This window comes from Primulina tabacum, chromosome 17 (assembly GCF_025594145.1).
Source record: "Primulina tabacum isolate GXHZ01 chromosome 17, ASM2559414v2, whole genome shotgun sequence".
Lineage (NCBI taxonomy): Eukaryota > Viridiplantae > Streptophyta > Magnoliopsida > Lamiales > Gesneriaceae > Primulina > Primulina tabacum.
Genome location: NC_134566.1, coordinates 33,777,068 through 33,799,999, shown reverse-complemented (window position 1 = coordinate 33,799,999; position 22,932 = coordinate 33,777,068). Strand labels below are relative to the sequence as shown.

General features: G+C 38.7%; 2 protein-coding genes and 1 long non-coding RNA gene across 5 annotated transcripts in view; 1 reads left to right on the top strand and 2 right to left on the bottom strand.

Annotated features, from left to right (window-relative positions):
* LOC142532011 (5'-3' exoribonuclease 4) overlaps nucleotides 1–22,932 on the top strand; it is a 36,778-nt gene that overhangs the window by 8,058 nt on the left and 5,788 nt on the right. For all 3 annotated transcript variants that reach the window (XM_075638307.1, XM_075638308.1, XM_075638310.1), the window contains 2 exons: nucleotides 1,596–1,676; nucleotides 1,979–2,074. In XM_075638307.1, the coding sequence (XP_075494422.1) occupies nucleotides 1,596–1,676; nucleotides 1,979–2,074 (177 nt within the window). The remainder of the gene's footprint in view (nucleotides 1–1,595; nucleotides 1,677–1,978; nucleotides 2,075–22,932) is intronic.
* Nucleotides 8,308–9,773, bottom strand: LOC142532012 (uncharacterized). The gene is made up of 2 exons (XM_075638311.1): nucleotides 8,874–9,773; nucleotides 8,308–8,781 (listed from the first exon to the last, which is right to left on the bottom strand). The coding sequence occupies exon 1, from the start codon at nucleotides 9,771–9,773 to the stop codon at nucleotides 9,141–9,143; it is 633 nt and encodes a 210-aa protein (XP_075494426.1). The 3' UTR covers nucleotides 8,308–8,781; nucleotides 8,874–9,140.
* Nucleotides 13,781–21,590, bottom strand: LOC142532014 (uncharacterized). Its single transcript, XR_012816446.1, has 3 exons — nucleotides 21,328–21,590; nucleotides 13,945–14,966; nucleotides 13,781–13,857 (listed from the first exon to the last, which is right to left on the bottom strand). It is a non-coding gene; the product is annotated as an uncharacterized LOC142532014 (long non-coding RNA).

Sequence of the window (22,932 nt, the reverse complement as noted above, 5' to 3'; positions counted from 1 at the left end):
GAGAAAATTTCAAGGAAATTTTTATGGGATGGAGCTGATGGTGATGCACATAGTCATTTGGTTGCCTGGGAACATGTGTGCAAACCTAAGGAAAAAGGACGTATTGGGTATTACGAATATTGTCAAGAGAAACAAGGCTATGTTGGGGAAATGGTGGTGGAGGTTTTGTGAGGAAAATGGGACGTTGTGGAAGAAGATCATAGTGAGTAAATACGGGTTACAAGAGAATTGGTGGGATGCGGGTTTAGCAAGAAAAGTGTCATTCAGATGTCCATGGAAGTTTATTTCCCGATACCCGACTTTTCAAAAATTAGTGACTATAAAAATTATATGAGGTAACAAGGCTAGGTTTTGGGAAGACATGGTGGGGGGATTTTCTCTATGAAGATCTTTACTCGTCTTTATTTCAGCTCTCCACGGTTCATAAAAAGCCTATATCATATTTTCTTCACTTTGACAATTTTTCGTCTTCCCAATCACGGGATCTGCATTTTCTAAGGTTTGTGAGAGATGAGGAGTTATTAGAGTTGACAGAGTTATTAGGGTTGTTAGATGGGATTAGGTTGATTGAAGGGGTAGATGATAGCCGAGTGTGGAGTGGGATCCTTGTGGTCTTTTCTCAGTCAAATCCTTCTTTGATTCATTTTTTCCCAAAAGTAGCTTTCCCGTTTTTCCATATTTCTATGTTATATGGAAGGTTTAAGTTCCAACAAAGATCCAGGAATTCTCATAGACATCGATTCTGGGTAAGTTGCCGACCTCGGAGATAATGCAAAAGAACTGGCCCTCAATTGCTATGTGCCCCAATTAGTGTGTGTTGTGTAGGAATGATATGGAAACACAGGATCATATGCTCATTCATATCGAGCGGCTTGTGGGCTAAATCTTTGAAAGAATTGGACTTGGTTTGGGCGGTGCCGAAGTTAACGAATGATTTATTGGCTTTGGATCTAGGACAACTAATTGGCAAGAGGGGAAGAATTTTTTGGCAAGTAGTGGTTCACGGCAAATGTTGATCAGTGTGGCTATAGAAAAATCAAAGAATTTTTGAGAATATGGAAGACAACAGTGGCGATTGCTGGGATAAAATCAAGATCAAAATTGCTACGTAGATTAGTACTCATGAAGAATTTAAGAATGTGTCGATCTGAGATGTATTGAGAGATTGGGCTTATGTGTATCATTGGTAGAGCATCAATCTTATGTAACTTTTGTTGACAGTGGAATAGTGGTCCGCTAATTGTAATTAACATCTATTTAATTATTAATAAAACATCATTTCTTATTAAAAAAAATTGTCAGCAGCGAAGATTTGCACGTCCTTGTTTTTTTCCATGCAGGTGATGTTCATTGGTTATACATGTGAGGCTGCCAAGTCAAAAAATTTCAAAGGCATCGACATTTTCGTGGAATTTTAAATGGCTACTAGATGTTCTAGATAGATTATGGAGTTAATAAGTGTTTCTTTGTGCCTAATACAAGGATATAATGGTTATCTAAGTGGGAGTGATTTGCAATGGTGTCATTGCCTGTGAAATCAAATCTATATGTTAACTTTACTAATTCTGTGGTTTCTTTCCTTTATGTTGTTTCAGGCATATGAGAATAATGAAGAGATGAAACTTAAATCAAGAAGAGATACTAATGAAGAGCCACACACTTCTGCTTCAGACAAGGTTATTCTTCTCTAAATTTTTGTCTTAAAGTAGTATTTTATAGAAATTCATGTCTTACACCAATAAATTTAACGGAAATTGCGGATTGCTTGTTCCGGTCTGCAGCATTAGATTGTGATTTAATTTGTTTGCGTTACCTCTACCTTTTATATTCTACAACTGGAATTATTTTGACTTATTTGAAACTATGGAGTGTGGCTTGGTAACATAGTTGATACTATAGAGTTCTTATATTTGGATGATGGCTGAGATGATAATTACTGAACTGTTGTATTAACCAGCCAAAATGTTAATCCTGTCAGGTGAAGTTGGGGGAGCCTGGATACAAAGAAAGGTATTATTCTGAGAAATTTGGTTTGTGGGAACCAAAAAAATTTGATGAAGTCAGAATGGAAGTGGTAAGCATACTTGCCACATTCATTACAGTTATCTTTTTAGCCTGGTGTTTATTTTGCTTTCTTCGTCAGTCAATAAACTCATTTCTTATACTTCTAATTCTTCTGTTGAAAAAATTGTTTCATGCACTTGTTTGAATTTTAAACGTTTACATGTACTCTCCTGTCCTTGTAGTTAAATTGTGGAACTATGTAGTGGATGTATGTTGTTACAATGGGTTATATATTTTCCAGAATCCACTGAGATGTAAGATATACGATGGATTTAATAATTTCCTATATTATCTTTCTTTTTTGGATAAGAAACTAGATATTATTAATAAAGAAAGTTTGACAATACTAGCGGATGAGTAATCCGCACGAGAAAAAGTATCCCTAGTAAGTTCATGCTCATACATATTTCCAATCCCTAATTAAATCAGAAATAGACAAATGTTGAAAGTCTTTAATATTTATTGTCCAACTCGCAACCCTGAACTTGATCTTCTCCCAGACTTCCTCTGCTGTCTCGGAATCCTCTTGAAAAATTCTTTTATTTCTCTCCAACCATATAGACCAAAGCGTACAGTGTATGACAACGTGCCAGAAGCTCATAAATCTGCTTGGAACTCCTCCCGGCTCCATGACGATCATATCTGCCGCCTTCCTCGGAAGTACCCACTGAAAACCAACTCTAGCAAAACTTTTGTCCAAATATCTTTTGCGAAAGAGCAATGCACCAACAGTAGTATAATGCAGATGAATATTCAAACAAAGCAGTCGAATTATTTATGGGATCCAATTTCTCTACGTGCAATTCAAACAAAGCAGTCGAATTAAATCACAAAGCAGTCGAATTAAATCACAATCTGCTATGCAGAAATCGAATATCTTTTGTTTGAAAGTCTTTGTTTGAATTGCTCTTCAGTTTGAGTATTACCGGATTTACCATGCTTACCATTCATAATTAGCCATTTATCTGCATGCATTTCAGTAGTATAATATAAGAGGTGCCAGAAACCAGGGTGCCTGTTTAAATATAGTAACTGTTTCAGAAAATTAAAACAGTAATCAATAATGAATAAACTAGGGAAAAATATATCCTTTGATTTTAAATTGTATCATGTTTTTATTCTTTAATATGCAATTAAAGTTTTTTTTTAAAGATGTAAATATTTTAGAACTGCAAAATCAAACAAAATCTTGTTTGATATTATAAATAATCCACTCAAAATTGTGGTTATGACAAAACTTTGTGCCAATATTCTATTTATTGATTGTCAGGCGTATGCTGCAATACCAAAAGTTATATTTGTTAGTAACCATACAAATCAATTTTTTTGAATTGTATAGCAGATCAAGCGTCGAGTTTCAATTGTTACGACAAAGCAGCGACACAGGATAACATGAGCTATTGGCACAAACCTAACTATCCTATCTCTTAATCTTGGCTCTAGTACATTTGATGACCAAGTGTACAGTTGCTAGCAACATGCAGCTTCAAAATTTAAGTCCACATGGTAGTCCAAATACCATGTTTTAACCTCTTCTCCGCAAGGCAAGCTGCATAAGATAGTGGGGCACAAATCCTACGAAGTTGTTTGTTGAAACCTAAAATGTGGATTTTCTTAATAGAATGTGTGAACTGCGTCTATGAATCTGCAAATTAATTATGGGATCCAATTTCTCTACGTGCGCATAAATCGGAGTACATGGTGGTCTATATGGTGAATTTCGAGACCTTGGTCAATCCACTTTTTGTGGAGGTTAATTGTGAAGTCCGCCCTTCTGGAATACAAAAAGGAAAAGACACATCGCCTATTGTTACCTTTATTGAGCGAAACTCATCTTACTTGGAATTGAACTGTGAGCGGAAATAATGTTTTTGAGCAAAAAATTCTTTTTTTTTTTATGGGAAACTATAAATATATTCATTAAATAGAAACACAAATTACGAAGGACGGAATTGCAAAGGACGGACAATAGATCCTCACTGCAAGAAAAAAGACGAAAAATCCTTCTCAACTCACACATAAAACTTCAACTTCTAGATCTGAAATCGAGAAGTTATTAAAATTTGCATGCTTCACTATCAAACTAGATGCATGAGTTTTAATCTTTTCTCTAGCATATTTGATTGAGTTTTCTAAACCGTCATATCTTTTGCATCATCTCACAAGTAAGCAGTTTACCCAGCACTGCAGTCCACGAGAAGACTTGAATCTTTGATGGGATTGGACTTTTCCAAACATGAAAGAACGTAATAAGGGAAAATCCCTAATAGGGAAGAAAGACTCGTAGAAAGATTTGACTGATAAAACTCTTGAAGGATCCCCATCCCAAACCCTGGTATCTTCCATCCCCTCGACCAATTTGACTCTGTCTAAAGATCCTAACAAAGAACTCAGTTCGTTCACTTCCTCATCTTTTAGATCTCTCCGCAGATGCAAGTCCCTCGATAAAGAAGAAATGGTGGAACATTTCTCCATTTTGTCAAAATTGAAAATAATGTCATTATGAACCGACGAAAGCTGGAAGATAATAGGATAAAGATCCTATCCTCCCAAAACCTCACCTTATTACCCCCTCTAACCACCACCTTCGGAGACTGATGAAAATTTGAATAAATTCTTGAGATAAACTTCCAAGGACTTCTAAAATTACCGTATCTTGCTAGACCTGTGTACCAACCGTTATCGTGTAACCTGTATTTGCTCACAATCTCCACTACCACTTCCCCAGCAGGCCCTATTTCTTAGACAATTTTTTCCAATACCCAATCCTCATCTTTCTTTCAGTTTACAGACTGAATCCCCGTTACCATTTGACAACGTGAATCTCCATCAGCTACATCTCATAAAAAATCTCTCATAATTTTTTCCATAATCTCCGCTATACCCTTGGGGACCCTAGAAAGGGACATGAAAAACATTGGCAACGCATTCAACATCGCAAAAATCAAAGTTAATCTTTCCCTCTAGACAGAAATACTTTCTCCAACTGGCTAAAGGTTCCCAAAAAGAATTCTCATCGAGTTTCCGCCCAATGGATCAAAGCTTTCAAGGAGCTGGATCTGGTGTGGGCTATACCGGATAAGGCTAAGGATATGTACACAGTAGAACTGAGCTTGCATAAAGGAAGGAAACATTTGCGATTTTGGTTCACCATCGTCCATTGCATTTTTTGGTCCATTTGGATGGAAAGGAATAAAAGAATTTTCGAAGATAAGGAGGAGGTGGTTGAAGAACTATTCAAATTTAGAGTGGCATGTTGGGTGAAGATTTGGAAAGAATACGAACATCTGAGTGTCTCACAAATTTACAGGGACTGGAATTTTGTTCTCGTTTAAGATGTGTTGAACTTGTTTTTAATTTTCGTAGGAGTTTTATTCCAAATTAGCGGATGTCTTATCCGCCTATTGTACTAAATCCCTTTTCATCATTAACATTATATGTCTCTTATCAAAAAAAAAAAAAAAACCCGAATCTACATTGTCATACGCCTTCTCAAAAGTCGACTTTAAAAACCCATCCCTTCATTTTTTTACTCCTCAACTCCACCACCTCATTAGCTATAAGGCAACAGTCGAGAATCTCTCCCTTCTATAAAAGCACTTTGATTTTCTGCTGTAGTGGTGGGTAAAACTTTCTTAAATCTACTTGCTAAAACCTTGGCAATAATCTTATACGAACTTGTTGTCAAGCCGATTGGCCTTAAGTCTTTAGCCTTGACTGAATCTTGTTTCTTCGGTAATAAGCAAATGTATGTCTTGTTGGTAATGCTATTTATAACACCCCCTCAAAGAATTCATCAAAAACCTTCCGCGGATAACCTTTAACAAACTCCCAGCACTCCTGAAAAGTTGCCAATGTAAAGCCATCTGGACCCAGGGCCTTTCCTCTATCTCTCTAAAACACCGTTTTTTTAATCTCAGCCTCTGAGAAAGGTCTCTCCAACCAACTCCATCCTCACCATCGATAGAACACCATTCCACTCTTTCTATTCCCCAGCCCCTCTCCCCAGATTTATTGTACAGTTTTTTGAAGAACTCTATTATGGCCAACTCATTCTGCTCACTGTTAGACGATACTGACCCATCCTCCACCTCCAGTTTATCAATAATTGATATGCTCCTGTAGTGATTTAGTAATGAATGAAAGAATTTTGTGTTATGATCCCCTTTACTCAACTATTTCAATTTCTCTTCAGTCTGATTTCTTCGGAATACTAGCTCTTCTATGGCATATTTGATCTTCTTTTTCTCAATTGTTACCTCCTCTTACCCCTGCCCCTCTTGTTCTTGCTCATCCAAATGCTGAATTTTTTTTTCCAGCTATGCCAATCTCATTCCGACGTTTTCGAAAACCTCTTTGTTCCAATGTAAAAGCTCACTCATGGTGGCTTTAAGCGTCCTCATAAATTTATACCCCTCTCAACCCTGAAAATCTGAGTTATTCCACCAAAATGAGACTGTTGACTTAATTTTGGTGTTTTAAGGCACACTTTCTCGAATCTAAAAGTTGACGGACCACACCCTACCTTTGATTTGTCTAGGATTACTGGAAAATGATCTGATGTCATTTTGGGTAACATTGTTTGTCTGTACAAAGGAAAAGTTTCTACCCAACCCCTAGAAACAAGAATATGTCCAAAGTGCAGCAAATAGGGGATGTCCTCATGTTCGACAAAGTATATTTTGCATACAACAAAGGTGGGTCGTACAACTCCAGCTCCCTAATCAACGAATCAAAATACTTCATGCTTGTAGATAATGCTCAGCTGTTCATTTTTTCAATTGACGAGCTGACCATAGTTGTCAAGGCGCTAGGCGACGTCAAGGCGACGAGCCACTGCCTAGCGCCCGAACGCCTAGGCGACAAAAGGCGATCACCTAGCCACGAGGCGATAATATAGAGAGAATGTATTATATATTTATGTTCTACTAAAAATCAACTATTAATAATAATGAACTATATGAAAACCTAAATATATAAAGCTTCAAGTAACAAAAAACAAAAATATCTCAATATTGTCGATAAATCAACACATTCAAATCTTATGCTAGACAATTTAATTTTTCCAAAACAATCTAGACTCAGATCAATCACTTTCTAATTCAATCATTTCATCCACATCACCATCCTCCACATTTTCATCAATGTCTGAATAATCATCTTTCAACACATCATCATCAAACTCTCCCTCGTCAGTAGATTCTTCATCTACATCCATTGGTGATTGTAGAGCATGAGTAGTTTGGCTTGTCACCCGACCTCTTCGTCCTCCCCTACCTTTGCCTTTAGAAGTTGAAGCTCCCCTATAAATAGGGTTTGAGGTCCGTTGTTGTCTAGTATGTCTGGTTTCTTCTTCTACTCCAGCAGCCTCTGCTACAACGTTCCATGTCAAAGTATCATCATCATCTTCAAAAACAGGTTCCTCTCCAGCTTCCATCATTCCAATCAACCACTCATTATTACAATCATCAATATTCCTCAAAACTATAGGATCTCTTTTATCCTTCTTAGCCGCACGAGCCTTGAGTGTTTGATTGTACTTCACATATACCAAATCTCTTAGTTTCTTGTGAACTAGTCTATTCCTTTTCTTTGAATGTATCTGTGACACGAATGACGAAACCATCATAAACTATAAATTGAAAAGAAAAGTGAAAGAAGTCATGTAATACCGTAATAGTATTTACTCACATGCTCAAATATGCTCCAATTCCTTTCACAACCCGAAGCCACTACATGTGAGGCTAAGAACTTTGATAGCAAATTCTTTCAAATTTGGAGTACCATTGCCAAACATTTTCCACCAATCCGCTGAAAAAAAAATGTATCTCATCATTTTCATTTGATATTTAAGTATTTAACTATTTAACTTCTTGCAAAAAAAAACACATATCAGGCGCCATTGGTTGGTCTTTATTATTCCTTGCTCTAATGGCAAATTCGTTGCCGAACAATGACTCCGAGTTCTTATATACCGGCAACTCCTCCATAATAATCTTATCCCTCACGTCATGGCTTGGAATCAATCTTTGTATGCATGCAAACAACCCATTTGTGACTACTGCATCCGTCTCAACTTTCGGATTGTGATAGTAAAAATATGGGTTTAAGTAGTATCCTGCCGCGTGCAAAGGATGATGAAGCTGATTACCCATCTAGCATCAATAAATTCTAACACTTTTTTACATTTCTCTCTGTTGTTATCAAAGGACTTGAGAATTGTTTCTTTTGCTCTGTCCATAGATTCATAGATATAACCCATCGCTGGCCTTGTTTCATTATCGGCAATGCGAAGAACCATCACTAGAGGACACATCACTTTAAGGGTGTCTGTCACATTATTCCAAAATGAAGGCTTGAAAACAGTATCATTTGCCTTCTTACCCTTTATATCATTTGACCATTTACTTTCTATCCACTGTGTTGATATGAACATTCTCTTCAAAGCCTTTTGTCGTTTGTGGAGGCTTTGCAAAGTGAGAAATGTAGTAGCAAAACGGGTGACTCCATGTCTTGCCAGCTCTTTGTTTCCAGTAAATTCTCTCATCATGTGCAAAACACCTCCATGATTGTAAATGTAACCAACAAGAGCAATTGCTCTCGAAATAGTCTTCCGAACCACCTCAATTTTGCCAATATCCTCTAGCATCAAATCAATGCAATGAGCAGCACATGGAGTCCAAAACAAATTCGGTCTTTTTGCTTGTAGAAGTTTACCTACAAAAAAAAGAGTACAAAACAAAAAAGAATCAATTTATGTTATATGTAATATAATATGCAAGGAAATAAAATTTCAATACTTCACTTACCAGCTAAAACATAATTGCTGCCATTGTCTGTAATCACTTGCACGACATTTTTCTCTCCCACACGCTCTACAAATCTATCAAGCAACTCTTATAACAGGGTTCCAGTCTTGACATGGGCGGATGCATCCACAGATTCCAACAACATTGTTTCTATCAGTCCACCCATCAGACATAATTGAGCAACCATATTTCTCACATTCATCTCTGTTTTCTTTCAACAACTCATTTGTGTAGGCAATTTCTTTCTGTAAAAGTGGTACCCTCAATTCATGATAACTTGGTGGTTTCTATGGCTTCAATCATTTCCTTGAAGCTATCTAAATGGGCAGCGTTGAAAGAAATCGCAGCTTGATACATGAAACGAGCTATCTTTTGAACTGTTCGATCTCTAAGCTCTTTATCACAAGCATCGTTTATGTTTGTTTGCCTCAATTTCCCCCTTTTGGTTTTCTTTTTCGTGATAAAGAGATCCATCGGCCCTTTAACACTGCCACTGCCACTTCCACTTCCAGTTCCAGTCTCGTGTATGGAAGTCAAACTTCTCTTTTTGCTTGGTTGTACATCTTCTTCATCGTCTTCATCTTCATCGATATCAAGAAAGCAAAAATCTTGCTTCATTCCACCGCAAGCTCTCAATGTTTGCTTCTTCTTTTCATTCATATAATTCAACAGCTCATCACGGACACTTTGAGGAAACTCTTTGCATTTTCTGACATTTTTTGAATTCCGAGCAATATGTTGTTTGGCTCGAAAAATTCCTCCATTGGACGTGAAGCCACAAAACCTACACGTCACACTATTAGTATCATTTGGATTTTTCAAATAACAATGCTTCCAACCGGGGTCTTTCTTATTATCCTCATCTGGTTGTGTGTTTTCTGATTGAGGATGAGAAGCCATACTAGGCTATTTTTTTAAAATAAATGCAAAACAGATAAGGCGGCAGAGAAGAAATCTTCAATCGGTAGGGGAGAGTGGTGTGCGCAGATAAGGCAGAAGCTTCAATCGGCAGGGGAGGAGAATACGTATCGACAAATCGACATGCAAAACTAGGCTTTTGTTTAAAAATAAATTACTTATGGGCTGAAATTAGTTATGGGCTTATTTAGTTGGGCTTTGGGTCATTAAAAAATAAAGGAGAAGCCTGCGGCAAAGAGGCGGAACGCGCTGCACAGAGGCGGAACGCCTGGAACGCCCATCGCCTGGAGAAAAGCGGCTTCAAGGCGATAAAGGCGCTCGCCCAACCATACATGTCGCCTGGTTGTCCATAAGGCGCTGCAGCTCCGCCTAGCGCCTGAGGCGCGCCTTTGACAACTATGGAGCTGACCACATTAAAATCCCCCCAAACACCATTTATCCCCACAAATTGTTCTCAGTCTTGCCAATTCATCCCAAAAAATCTCTCTCCCCCGTGGCTTACAATGTCCGTGTAGTGCTGAAAACCACTATATATTGCCATCACCTATTTGAAAGGTTCTCCCCCCGATCTCCTTATAGCAGGTAGTATTAACCAATCAATAAACCTCGACTTCCACATATTTGCAATAAATCTCATATCCACCGATTATCTCTTAATCTCTTGAAGAGCAATTATATCTAGTTTCTCATTTCGCAAAACTGCTCTAATAAGTCCCTTGCGTGTATCCGACCCTCCTCCCTTAATGTTCCAGGAGCAAATCTTCATTTAACGACTTCAAATCCCCACTGCGACGATCCTTTCTCATGATAAATCCCAAAGGTCAACCTCTTCAACTCCCTAAATTTATTGGCTCTCGATGCATTACCTACTTCATCACTAAAGGCCTCTTCTCAATCCCCAACATAGAGGAGTCGTCCTCATTGTTCGGCCACCACACCGCCTTATTAGCTTGGAACGGAAAGATTTCAATGTACCGTTTGACCGCTTTACCAAGAACCGCCTGAATCAAGTTCCAAGAGATTTTAACTTCCTCTCTAGTGATGATAGGTGCTTCACTCGAATGCTTATCCTTACAGTTAAAGAGTTTGTTCTGCTCGATCTTGGTAGACACTAACCTTTGCCTTGTATGGTAATCTTTCTGATTTAATTGATTATCTCGCTCTCAGTCTACATATGGAAATATCCACACCTCTTTGATCCCCCGCATGGCTTTGGATATATTATTCGCCAAACACTTTCCAACCCCACGTGGCAATGCCACAGGTATTATGATATGCTGCCTCTTACCTTGTTGCATGATTTTAGACACTTCCAAAAAACTGTCTTTATTGTTATCAAACCTCTGAATAGAGAATACTGCATTTATTTTTTTTATACGAAACTAAATTTTATTAAAATAAGAAGATGGATTACAAAGGAATGTAATCCTAAGAAAAAAGATTACATAATAAAAAAGATTACATAATGGAGAATACTACATTTTTGCCCCTGAACCGGTTAAATCCGGGCAAGATTTAGAGTTATTGCGGTACTCCCAAAGCTTTGAACATATCCATCTAGCACACCCAAAATCTGTTTCCAACTAATAACTCGCATTTCGAGTTCTTTCTGTCAAGAAAACTAAGTTCCACTTCCTCCCCACTTCCCTTTTTGATTATGAACAATTTTTGTTCAACTTTGAATTCTCCCTCCACACTGGGAGCAGCAGCTCCCCAAAACCCCCTCAAAGGCAGATTACCCATTCTATTTGGAACTCAAGTGACATGCTGCCTCGAGAGACTCCACTGCCGCATATCAAAACCTGAAGGCTGGAGCTGATTAAAACGATACAAAAGCCGGAAATCAGCGGATGACGGAGTGAACGACGAAGATAGACTGAGGGCGAGCAGCACTTGATGGGGCTAAAACAGGACTGAGAAAGAGGGCAGTTTCTGAAGAAGAAAAGAAGACCAAGAGCCACCAGTGAGAAAGATTACACTGGCGGAGGTCAGCACTGGTTGGACAATGCAGGCGAAGGTTGGCTGAGGCTGGAAAAAGATTAGAAATTAATTCTAACCTAAGATTCTTCTGAAATTTTCTATTTCAATCAATGGAATGGGCTCTTACCATCTTTATAGATGGATACTGAGGAAGAACGGACCCATTTTTTGTTTGATTGCTTTTCCTTTTTACTGTTCAAAGAACGAATGGTTTTGTTAAGTGTATACGAGCTTTCTATGAGAAGTGATATGATATATAGTAGTTATCTAACGAGAGCCTATGCAATAAAATACTTCATAATGGAGAAAAAAAGGAGAAAGAAGAGGAAGAAAGCTCCGATGGCCGGCGACTGGCAAAGGGGGGTGGTTGACGGTGGACGGGAAAGGTAGATGCTGATCGGTGATGGTGGGTTAAGGAGTGAGCTGCCGCCTCTAGTCAGGAACAGTTGGAGAGAGCATTTTCAAAAAATTCTCTCTAGGGCTTTTTTATGTTGCTTTTTTTTATTAAGGAATTCTCACTCTTAGTTTGTGTCAAGCTTATATTTTTAATGGGACAGAACTGAGCACACAGTAGAACAAATACCCTCTTTGTTGGATAAGTAGCTGAATAACTGGAGGGAAAATTGTGAGTTCATAATGAGCTGAACAAAACATGTGAGTAAAACCATATCGACAGATTAGTTCCGTAAAATAATGACTCTCTCAATTGGGTTGGCTCAAACATTGAATCCGAAAAACAAAATAGAAAATTCTAGGTAAACTGTAGTCGTATCCCGAAACAATATCTAACAAATTGTGTTAAACTTCAGAAATACTAAATCCTCTAAGTTCTAGATGACTTTTGACTTCTGATTCCTGACTCATTATTTCCCTAGCTCTCACTTATCATGCTCACTTGATTGCTTATATGAGAAACAATCGACATATGTTCCAAGCCAAATAGTGAGTTTGCCAACTCAGCTAGCAAGTACAAGTATCAGACAACAAAAACATGTTATCAGAAAAAGTTAATGTAATATTTGTGGAGAACATGACACGATTTATAGAAGCAAAATGTAGTATAATAATACTTAGTTTCTGTAGTTTCCGAATATTTACTTATTTTACAGGTGATTCATTATGAATATTCATTCTATATCCAATAGGTGTGAATAATAGTGAATATTGACTTCTTCGTCACAGATCACACTTATTTGACTATTTCAACTCGCTGTCGATGAGTCATATGAGAGGGAATTTACCCTTCTATCTCAGGCCTAGAACATGCATTAATCCACCATTGGGTCTAAGAATGCCCGTAAATGGTATAATTATTTCATTTCACGCAAAAGAACCACAACACATGTTATATTACACGTAACATAGTTAAAAACTAGTGTTATACTCCATAGTTGTCAATCGCGCGTAGCGTCCCGTGGCGCAAAGGTTGCTCGTGGCTATAGTGCATAGCGAATCGCGTAGCGAGGGCTATTTAAAAGTAAAGCATCACAAGCATATAAATATATAATATATAGCATATACTAATATCAATTCAACCGTTCGTTCTTAAATAACAAATATATAAGTTCAAAACATATAAAACCTCAATTCTAAAGATCGAGACCATCTTCTTCATTTGAAATTGCATAACGTTCGGCGTCATTCTCTTCTTCACTTTCTTCATCAATGTCAAATTCATCTTCATCTACAAAATTTAAGTGTAGTAGATGTTCCTATTGGCTTTTTCCCTCTAGACTTAGATGTGGCCGCCCTCGAGCTTCCTGTAGGTGTAGATTTGGGCGCCTTTGAGGCCTACGTAGATGTTGGGGCTGCTTTCGAGGCCCTTCTGGATTTCCTCAATTTATAAAGAGCTTCATCTACTCCAACAATCTACAACATCTTGCCAAGTCAAATCATCACAATCATGAACAAAGTCTGGCTCTTCATCCTCCAGTCTCCCTAGCAGCCACTCATTGCCATCACTCAATATGATAGGATTGATGGAATCACGATTATTATAACTACGCCTTAGAGCTTTGTTGTACTTGATGAACACCAAATCATTCAGGCGTTTTTGCTCCAATCTATTCATTTTCTTGGAATGAAGCTGCATTTATTTATGTATGTTTATCAAGGCACGTGGCACGAGAACAAATAATAGAAAATAAAAATTTTAATATTATAAAAATCTTACATGTTTAAACACACTTCAATTGCGCTCGCAAGCAGAGGAGCTACAAGTGAGACTGAGTATCTTTTGGGCAAGTCTTTGCAACTTTGGTGTCGAAGCTCCATATGAGTTCCACCATGCAGCTAGATGTTTACTGCTTTCCACGATAGGAGGGATCCCCGTGTGGATCAATATCATCTCCATGCTCATCTATGTCAAAAACATCATCAAAGTGAGTTATGGAATCCATGACAATTTTTTGGGCTAACTTTTCTTCAAAGTGATCTTTCATTTCTTGCTTAACACGTGCTGGGGCTTTTGGACAAGGTTTTGTGTTTTTGAATCCTCCAACATGATTTTTGAGTCTTGTTATCACACTCACACCCTTTGTAACTTTTTGGCAAAAGTTGCATAATATTCCATCAAAAATCTTGTCTGGGTTAACCATTCTATTCCTCTCATAGTTCCATCCAATATCTTTTTTTCTTATATCTTCTTGTAGATTTTTCATCTTTTAAACTCTGAAAGTAAGAAAAAATTGAGCAACCCCGGCCATGAAGAACATTGAAACAAATCCATCAGCAGCATAATAGTTGTTTTAGCAACCAAAATTATTCAAGATTGATAAAAACTAAGACCACTAATCATGTTTTGTTTATATGCACACAACAATGTAGCCCATTGAAACAAATCCAGCATCAACGTAATAGTTGTTTCAGCAACCAAAATTATTCAAGATTGATAAAAACTGAAAGAAATCCAGCAGCAACATAATAGTCTTTTAGAAACTAACAGCATTCCTCCACATTCAAATAAAAATTTTCATGCCAAACAATCAAAAATCGAAAAAAAAGAAGAGAAAAGACAGACTGACAGAGAGCAGAATATTACCGAAGTCCGGCGGTGGTGCAAAGCGTGAGCTATGTCTGGCGGTCGGCGGCCCGAAGTCCAGCGGTGCAAAGTGCGATGTCCGACGAGAGAAACAGTTGAGAGTTGAGAGTGGTAAGGTTTACGTAAGACTTGGAGAAGTGGAGAGAAGCAGTTTCCTCATAGAATAAGATCTATGGGGAGCGTTGTTTACCCAGAGAGAGAAATATTCAAAAATGCTCTCTCCCTCTCGTCTCTTCCGCTGCTTCGAACTTCTTCACTGTTCCATCTTCTTTTTCTACTCCTGAGCCCTGTTGGCCGCTTCGTTTCCCATTCACCGGCGACGGTCACCGGTTGCCGGCGAATAGCTCTTTCTCATTATCCTTTTTTTTCTCCGCATTATATCGTCAAAACTTCGCTTCTTGTTCGAATCTCCGGATAACAACCCCTTCTCTCCTCAACTCGCTGCTAGCCGATCCTTCTTATACGATTTTGTTGTGCTAATCCAAAGTCATTTCATTATCCTTCGATATCTCTCCTTCGTTGTTAGCACGCACTACCATGACTGTGATCCAAGAACGATTTTACGGAAGAACGGTATGCGACGAAATTGTACACATTGAACACAAAATATTCAAGATGCGATTGGGTTCCGGGGGAAGCTCGATATGGTGGGAAGAAAGAACCTTGAAGAAGAGTTATATGATGGATTTTGGCCGCGATGAGGCACGTTGGTTAAGCCAAAGATTTCACGACATGGGTAACTTCCCTTCTCCAGCTTCGACTTTTCATCGCTACAGGGGACGATCATCGGTGTTCACTCTGCAAAAGTTTGTTAACAAACGTGGAAGCTTCATTGAGATGTCCAAATTCAGCCCTAATGGAAGAAAACATAATACAATTGTGCCCAGCGGATATGGCTCAGGGGGGTGGAAGAAGATATCTTTTATTTTGGAAAAGTTATTGGCAGGAAGGTCACAGAGGAATGTCCAAGAATCGGTGTTACAAAGCGTTTCTCACCCACTGAGAGCTAAGCCCTCTTCACAAGTCGACAGAGCATTAAAGTTGGATTGGAATACCAAGGAACAGTCAGATACGACAAATACTCGAGAACACATAAAGGAGATGAAATGGCACGAAGCAATTGTGATTACAAAAGACAGGGTGAATATTTCTTGGGACAACATTCAATATGTTCTTCAGAAATCGATTAAGAATCAGGTTAAGATATTTCCATTCCAAGCTAATAAGGCAGTGTGGTGGCCGCCGAATTCCGAAGATTTTGAGTATTTTATTCAGTTGAGAAGAGGCTTCTTCGAAAATGGGGTCACTCTTGATTTTGAGGAATGGAGAATGGATATAAACACGGAAGAAAGGATTTTCAAGTGCTGTAACAGCTGGATTCTAATCTATGGCCTACCTTGGAATTTATGGTCGCATGAAACTTTCAAACTCATAGGGGAGAACTGTGGGGGCTTGCTGGAAATCAATGATGATACAAGGTTATTTCGTAATTTGAAAGCGGCGAAGATTAAGGTTAAAGGCGTCGAGGGAGGGTTTATTAGGAATAGGTTGCTGATAAAATTGGAAAGGAAGGAAAGAGAGCTAAATATTCAGGTGGAATCATTCGATCCGGGGGCTTACGAGCAGTATTAAAGGCAAACGTACGCCCAGGTGGTGGTGAATGGCAAGAGGACATTGGCGGGATGGGGGAACAAAAATATTAAGAAGTGGAAAAGAAGTGGTATGGGGGTTTCAGCATGTTCTCTGAAAGACGATAGAGAGATGGGAGATAGGGGAAATCAAATTAGAAATTTTGAAGTACGACTGGAACAACACCACCCTGAGGATAGTGAGCAGAAAAGCGGGGAAATTATTGGTTCCGTAAAGTCGAAGGCACAAGTCAGCAGTCAAAGGGGGATCAAGGAAAATGCGACAAACACAATGGCGGCCAAAGCGATTAAAATTTTAACTAAAATTGTTCCGAAAAATGCAGCAGAATTCAGAAACACTCCAATACAAACGATGACCAACAGAAACAGTGAGGATTTGCAAAATGGGGAGTGTAAGGGAACCACTGATCAGATTTTGCCATTGTATGGGAAGGTATACTGCAGGAAAGGTAGTAGCAGAAATATTCCGCTGGAAATGGGCTACGGGGATGAAGAGAAGAATGATTCAGACTTCGGGTTCGGCGATGACAGCGCGTATGAGGGGATGCACGATTCAGATGAAGGAGATGCGATGAGGTCTGATGATTCAGAAGATGATATGTTGGACAAGGGTTTACACACAGCAGCTAATGCTAGCCAAGGAAGGATACAGACAGATGAATACATGCCAGGTGCAGAGCAGGAAGATTTATTGAAGGATTTTTTCTCATCACCAAAAAGGCTTGAACCTTATGCAGCGCCAAAGCCGCCTGATTATGGTAACTCTGCTGTGGGACAGGTACTAACCAATTTCCCTTCTTCTTTCATTAATCAATCTTTCAAAATCCAATCTGTTTCAACTTCATCAGCAGTAGCCTCGGGGTTGTCTAGTGGTCCTTTAGGAGGTGAGGGAAAGAGTATAGATGAATTGTCGGGCCAAGGAAAAGAAATGTTCAGTGGGTGTGCATCGGAGAGGGTCGGGCCCGTCACCAAGGATGTGCAGGTTGAGTTGGAGGGTGATATCTGTGAGGATCAGGGACATGTATCAACGGGAACGTTGCAGAGGGAATTGAATAGATTGAGGTGTGGAATTAACTATGACAGAGATCCATGTTCGAGGGGTAAAGATGTTTTATGAAAATTCTCACTCAGAATATCAGGGGAGGAGGGGATTTGAAAAAAAAAGGAAATGGTTCGAAGGGTAATACGTAAAGCAAGTCCGGATTTAGTGGTGATTCAGGAAACAAAGAAGGAACAAGTTGATAGGTTTTTCGTGGGTACATTGTGGAAGTACAGATTTGTGGATTGGGTCTACTTGCCTTCGGAAGGCCGAGCGGGAGGTATACTAGTGATGTGGGATCCGAGGGTGGTGGTGGTAAGGGACAATTTGGTTGGGGAATTTTCGGTCTCTATTCAAATTATGGTCAATGAAACAATCACGTGGTGGTTCTCGGCGATCTACGGTCCTGTTAAACCGAGAGAGAGGGAGAGAGATTTTGGGATGAATTGGCAGGTTTGAGTGTTATCTGTGAGGACAACTGGTGCCTGGGTGAAGATTTTAACGTAGTAAGGAATACGGGAGAAAAATTGAACAGTCTTTCCTCCACCGCGATTATGTTTTGCTTTGACAGTTTGATAGGAGATTTGGGATTGCATGAACCTCCCCTACTGAATGCAAAATACACGTGGTCAAATTTCAGGGCTTCACCAATTTGTTGTCGTTTAGACAGATTTCTTGTTACCAATGGATGGAGGGACATATTCCCTAATTTCAGGCAAAGTGTGCTTCCAAGGATTACATCGGATCACTGCCCGGTGCTCTTTGATACCACTAAGTCGAAATGGGGACCGGCTCCATTCCGATTCGAGAATGTTTGGTTGTCACATCACAATTTCAAGGACCTCATGCAGATTTGGTGGAACGAAGGGGTTTTTCAAGGGTGGGAAGGATATAAGTTTATGTCTAAGCTCAAAAAGATGGAACAACGAAGTCTTTGGCAATGTGGATATTAGAATTGCAGAACTGAGTTCTAGGATAAAAATTCTGGATGATTTAGAAAGCAATGGTTTATGGACTGAATCTTTACATATGGAAAGAAGGGAGGTAAGATGTGAGCTGGAAAATGCTACATTCAAAAGATTTCAAATGGAAAGTCAAAAAGCAAAATTAAGATGGTTGAGGGAAGGCGATCAAAATTCAAAATTTTTTCACTCCTTGCTAACTAACAAAAAGAATAAGTCGGTAATAGATAAGTTGGAGTTGGAGGATGGGTCAGTAATTGTGGATGAGACACAGATTGAGGAAAACATTGTTAACTATTTTACACATCTCTACAGGAGATCAGAGGGGGTTGGGGATGGGTTGGATGGGTGGTGCCCTTTGGATATGTCTGAAGCAGAGGAATTGGAGATACCCTTCTCGGAAATTGAAGTCAAAAAAGTTGTGTTTGAGAGTGAGGGGAACAAGGCTCCAGGACCGGCCGGATTCACCTTAGCCTTCTTCCAAAAGAATTGGGAAGTAGTTAAGGAGGATCTGATGAAAGTCTTCGTTGAATTTTTCGAAAGCGGAGTGGTAAATGGCATCACAAATGAAACATATATTTGTCTCATTCCCTAAAAGCATGATGCGATTAAGGTCATTGATTTTCGTCCCATAAGCTTGACAACAAGTTTGTACAAGATTTTAGCCAAAGTATTGACCAACCGAATTAAAAAAGTGGTAAGGAATACGATCGCCGAGAACCAATGTGCTTTTATAAAAGGAAGACAAATTTTGGATTGTTGTCTCGTTGCCAATGAAGTTGTTGAGGAATATCGCAAAAAGAAAAAGAAAGGTTGGGTGCTGAAGATTGATATGGAAAAGGCGTATGATAACGTCGATTGGCGATTTCTCGATTTTGTATTACATAAGAAAGGGTTTGGAGAAAGATGGAGGAAGTGGATACGAGGGTGTGTGTAATGTTTCGTTCTCAATTTTTATCAATGGTAAGCCAAGGGGAAAGTTCAAAGGAGAAAGAGGAATTAGACAAGGGGATCCTCTATCCCCTTTTTTATTTAATAATTTGGTTGTGGATGTTTTGGGGATGATGGTGGATAAGGCTAAGATTAGGGATGAGGTGAGAGGACTTGTGGTTGGCAAAATAAAAATCGAAACTTCACATATTCAATTCGCGGATGATTCATTGTTTTTGATACAATCAAAGAGGCAAGTGATGGCTCTTGTGGAAATAATCAAACTTTTCGGACTAAAATCCGGGCTGAAGATTAACTTTCAAAAAAGCGTCATTTTGGGGATTAACTTCGAGGAAGAGGAAGTGGCTGCCTTGGCGCAAGCCATTGGTTGTAAGAATGACGTTTGGCCAATCAAGTATCTCGGAGTACCAATGGGAGGTAAGCCTATGACCTTCGAATTTTGGGAACCGGTGCTATCAAAGATGTCGAAAAAATTGGCGAGTTGGAAGAAAGCGTATTTGTCTAAAAGGGGCCGGCTTACACTTATAAAATCAGTACTTAGCGCAATGCCTTCCTACTACATGTCCTTGTTTAGGGTTCCAATCAAGGTGGCCAAAAAAATGGAAAAGATGATGCGTGATTTCCTTTGGGACGGTATGGACGGAGATATAAAATGTCATGTGGTTGGATGGGAGCAAGTTTGTAGACCGAGGGAGCGAGGAGGGCTGGGTTTGGGGAATATAGTTTTGAGGAATAAAGCGTTACTTGGAAGATGGTGGTGGAGAGGATCAAAGGAGAAGGGGACTTTATGGAAAAATGTGATTCAAAGCATTTATGGCCTTCAAGACAACGGGTGGGATTTGGGATTGGCCACGAATGCTACTTTCAGAAGTCCCTGGAAATTCATTTCTCGTACTTTCCCGGCAATTCATCTTATGTGGGGTTCGGTCTTGAGAAGGGGCAATTTCGTTCGTTTTTGGGAGGACGTTTGGGGGGGAGAGGGTCCTTCTTTCAAAGAACGTTTTCCTTCTTTGTTCAGAATCTGTACAATGTCAAACAAACCTATTCAATGCTTCTTAGAGGTGGTCAGTGTAGAATGTAGACAATCTTTTAGGTGGGATGTGTGCTTGAGGAGGGATCTCAATGATTTAGAGATGGGAGAGTTTGCTATTCGATCAGGTGTGTTAGATTTGGTCAGGGTTCAGTTAGGTCTGGAGGATTACAGGGTTTGGTTGGGGGATTCAACGGGTTTGTTCTCGGTCAAATCTTTTTACGATTCTTTTTTTCCATCCATAACTTTCCTGTTTTTCCTTATCATGATCATATATGGAAAGTCCCTGTCCCACAAAAGATTCAGATTTTTTCGTGGACTGTGGCGCTGTGTAAACTTCCTACATCAGATTCGTTGCAAAGAAGATAGCCAACTTGCGCATTAAGCCCTCAATGGTGCTCATTGTGCCAAAATAATGAAGAGAATCGGGATCATATGTTGGTGCACTGTGCATTCTCACGATGTTTATGGAGTATGGTTATGCAAGAGATCGGATTTCAATGGGTGTTTCCACAGAGGGCTAGAGACATGTTTATTATCGACCCGGGTTTCTCTTCACGGAGCATAGCAAGCACTTTATGGTATGTCATAGTTCAGCTCACATTTTGGACCATATGGATAGAGAGGAATAACAGAATTTTCAACGACAAAAATGCAAGCGCAAGCGAATTATGGGAGATAATTAAGTTCAGAGTTGCGACTACAATGACAAGAATCAAAGGGCTTAATCATCTCTCAGTGTCGGATGTTGTTAGGGATTGGAAGTTTGTAATGGTTTGAAGATTAAGTTTTGCGTTTTAATCTTGCGGACCTCTCACCCGCTATTATTGTATTAAGAAACTTTCAATTTATATAATATTATGTTTCCTATCAAAAAAAAAATACGCAGCAGAAAACAAGGGCTACATATTAGTGCAAAATGGGCCTAAAAAATTGGGCATTATTTTAAAAAAATTCTCCTGCACTTTTTTTTTCTGTAACGCCACATCGCCTCACTGAAATAGAGTTGATAACGACGATAGCACTCGCTATGTGGAAGTGTCGTGCGCGTCGCCCCCTGTAGCTACGGGTCTTCGCTTCGCATGGCTACGCGCTGTACCGAGCGCTACAATCGCTATGATAACTATGCTGTACTCAAAGTATGCTTAAAAATTTATGAAGTGTCTCTCTGTTAAATCATACAATAAAAAATTATTCAATTTTTTTTTTAAAAATAGTACTACCAGGATTTATAATTTGCGTAAAAAAACTAGCTAGAATTATCACAAGTGATTACGATATTACTTGTCCAGATTTAAACTTTTCTATTGTACACGATAATCTAGCACACAACTTTGAAAGGGAAATTTTCGGTTCAGTCCCATTTGTTTGGGGTCATTCCCGGTTCAGTCCTGACTGAATTTAACGAGCCAATTGAGTTCAATCGTTTTTTCCCAATCCAGTTATTCCATCAATTGGATGGATAAAATAAATGGGCAAAAGCTTCGTGCGCAAGACGAGCTCCAAAAATCCTAAATAACTCGTGCCCTAATTTCTTGTTCTCCCAAGTGAAGAAGATAGTCTCCCTCGCTACCGGACAAAGCTAGTGGCTTCCCGGATGATTAACAGTTAATGTTACTCGTTTTATACTTTATTACTTCTCCCTTTGAGCATATATTCGATTATATGCAATGGAATTCCAGTATTTTCAGTTGATTTCATGATAACACAGATTGTATAGCTTCTTAACTTGTTTTATTCTGTTAAGTTCATAAATTATTGATAAATATACATTGTATAAATTGTGAAATATATATAAGATAAATTATATATTGTAAATGTATTATTGTATATATATGTTATATAGATATGCATATATTTATTTTTAAAAAAAATTAAGTTCCCCGCCTCTGCCATTTAAATTTTAAAAAAATCAAGGCATAGGCAAGGCAACCATTTAAATTTTTTAAAAAATTAAGTGCCCCCCATTTAGTTCAATATTTGCCCCGCCTCTAGGACATGCTGGGCATCTAAATTTACTTTTTATTTTTGCCCCACCCCCGCAAGAATTGGGGCAGCCAGATACTGAGATACACATATTTTTAAATTTCGGCTGTCAAATTTCACATTATGACGAATTTTTAAAAAACACATTAGTTTGATAAATTTTTTGAAAAAAGTACAATAAACTGATAAAAAAAACCCTTGAGGCTGCTTGTGCTTTGAATTTGATGATACAATGTTTAACTGTGTTCTTGTGTATGAAATTGAAATAAAATTGAAACATTTTAGTGTCAGCTTCAATAATTGAAACAGTTGCCTGTTGAAGTGCATTAGAAAAGAACTTGCTCTTGTCTATGGCAATTATTCTTTTTCTTTTTTGTGGCTTAGAAATTCTTTTGGACCTTCACTATGGCATGTGTTTAAGATCTCTTTTTGTAAAACTGTGCTAAGATTCTGAATGTTTTTTGAACCTATTGATTACAAGCTTGTTGTAGTATATTGCTTTGA

Coding starts and splice junctions, on each gene's coding strand:
- LOC142532012 (XM_075638311.1), bottom strand. CDS start 9,773: ATGGCTTCTCATCCTCAATCAGAAAACACACAACCAGATGAGGATAAT.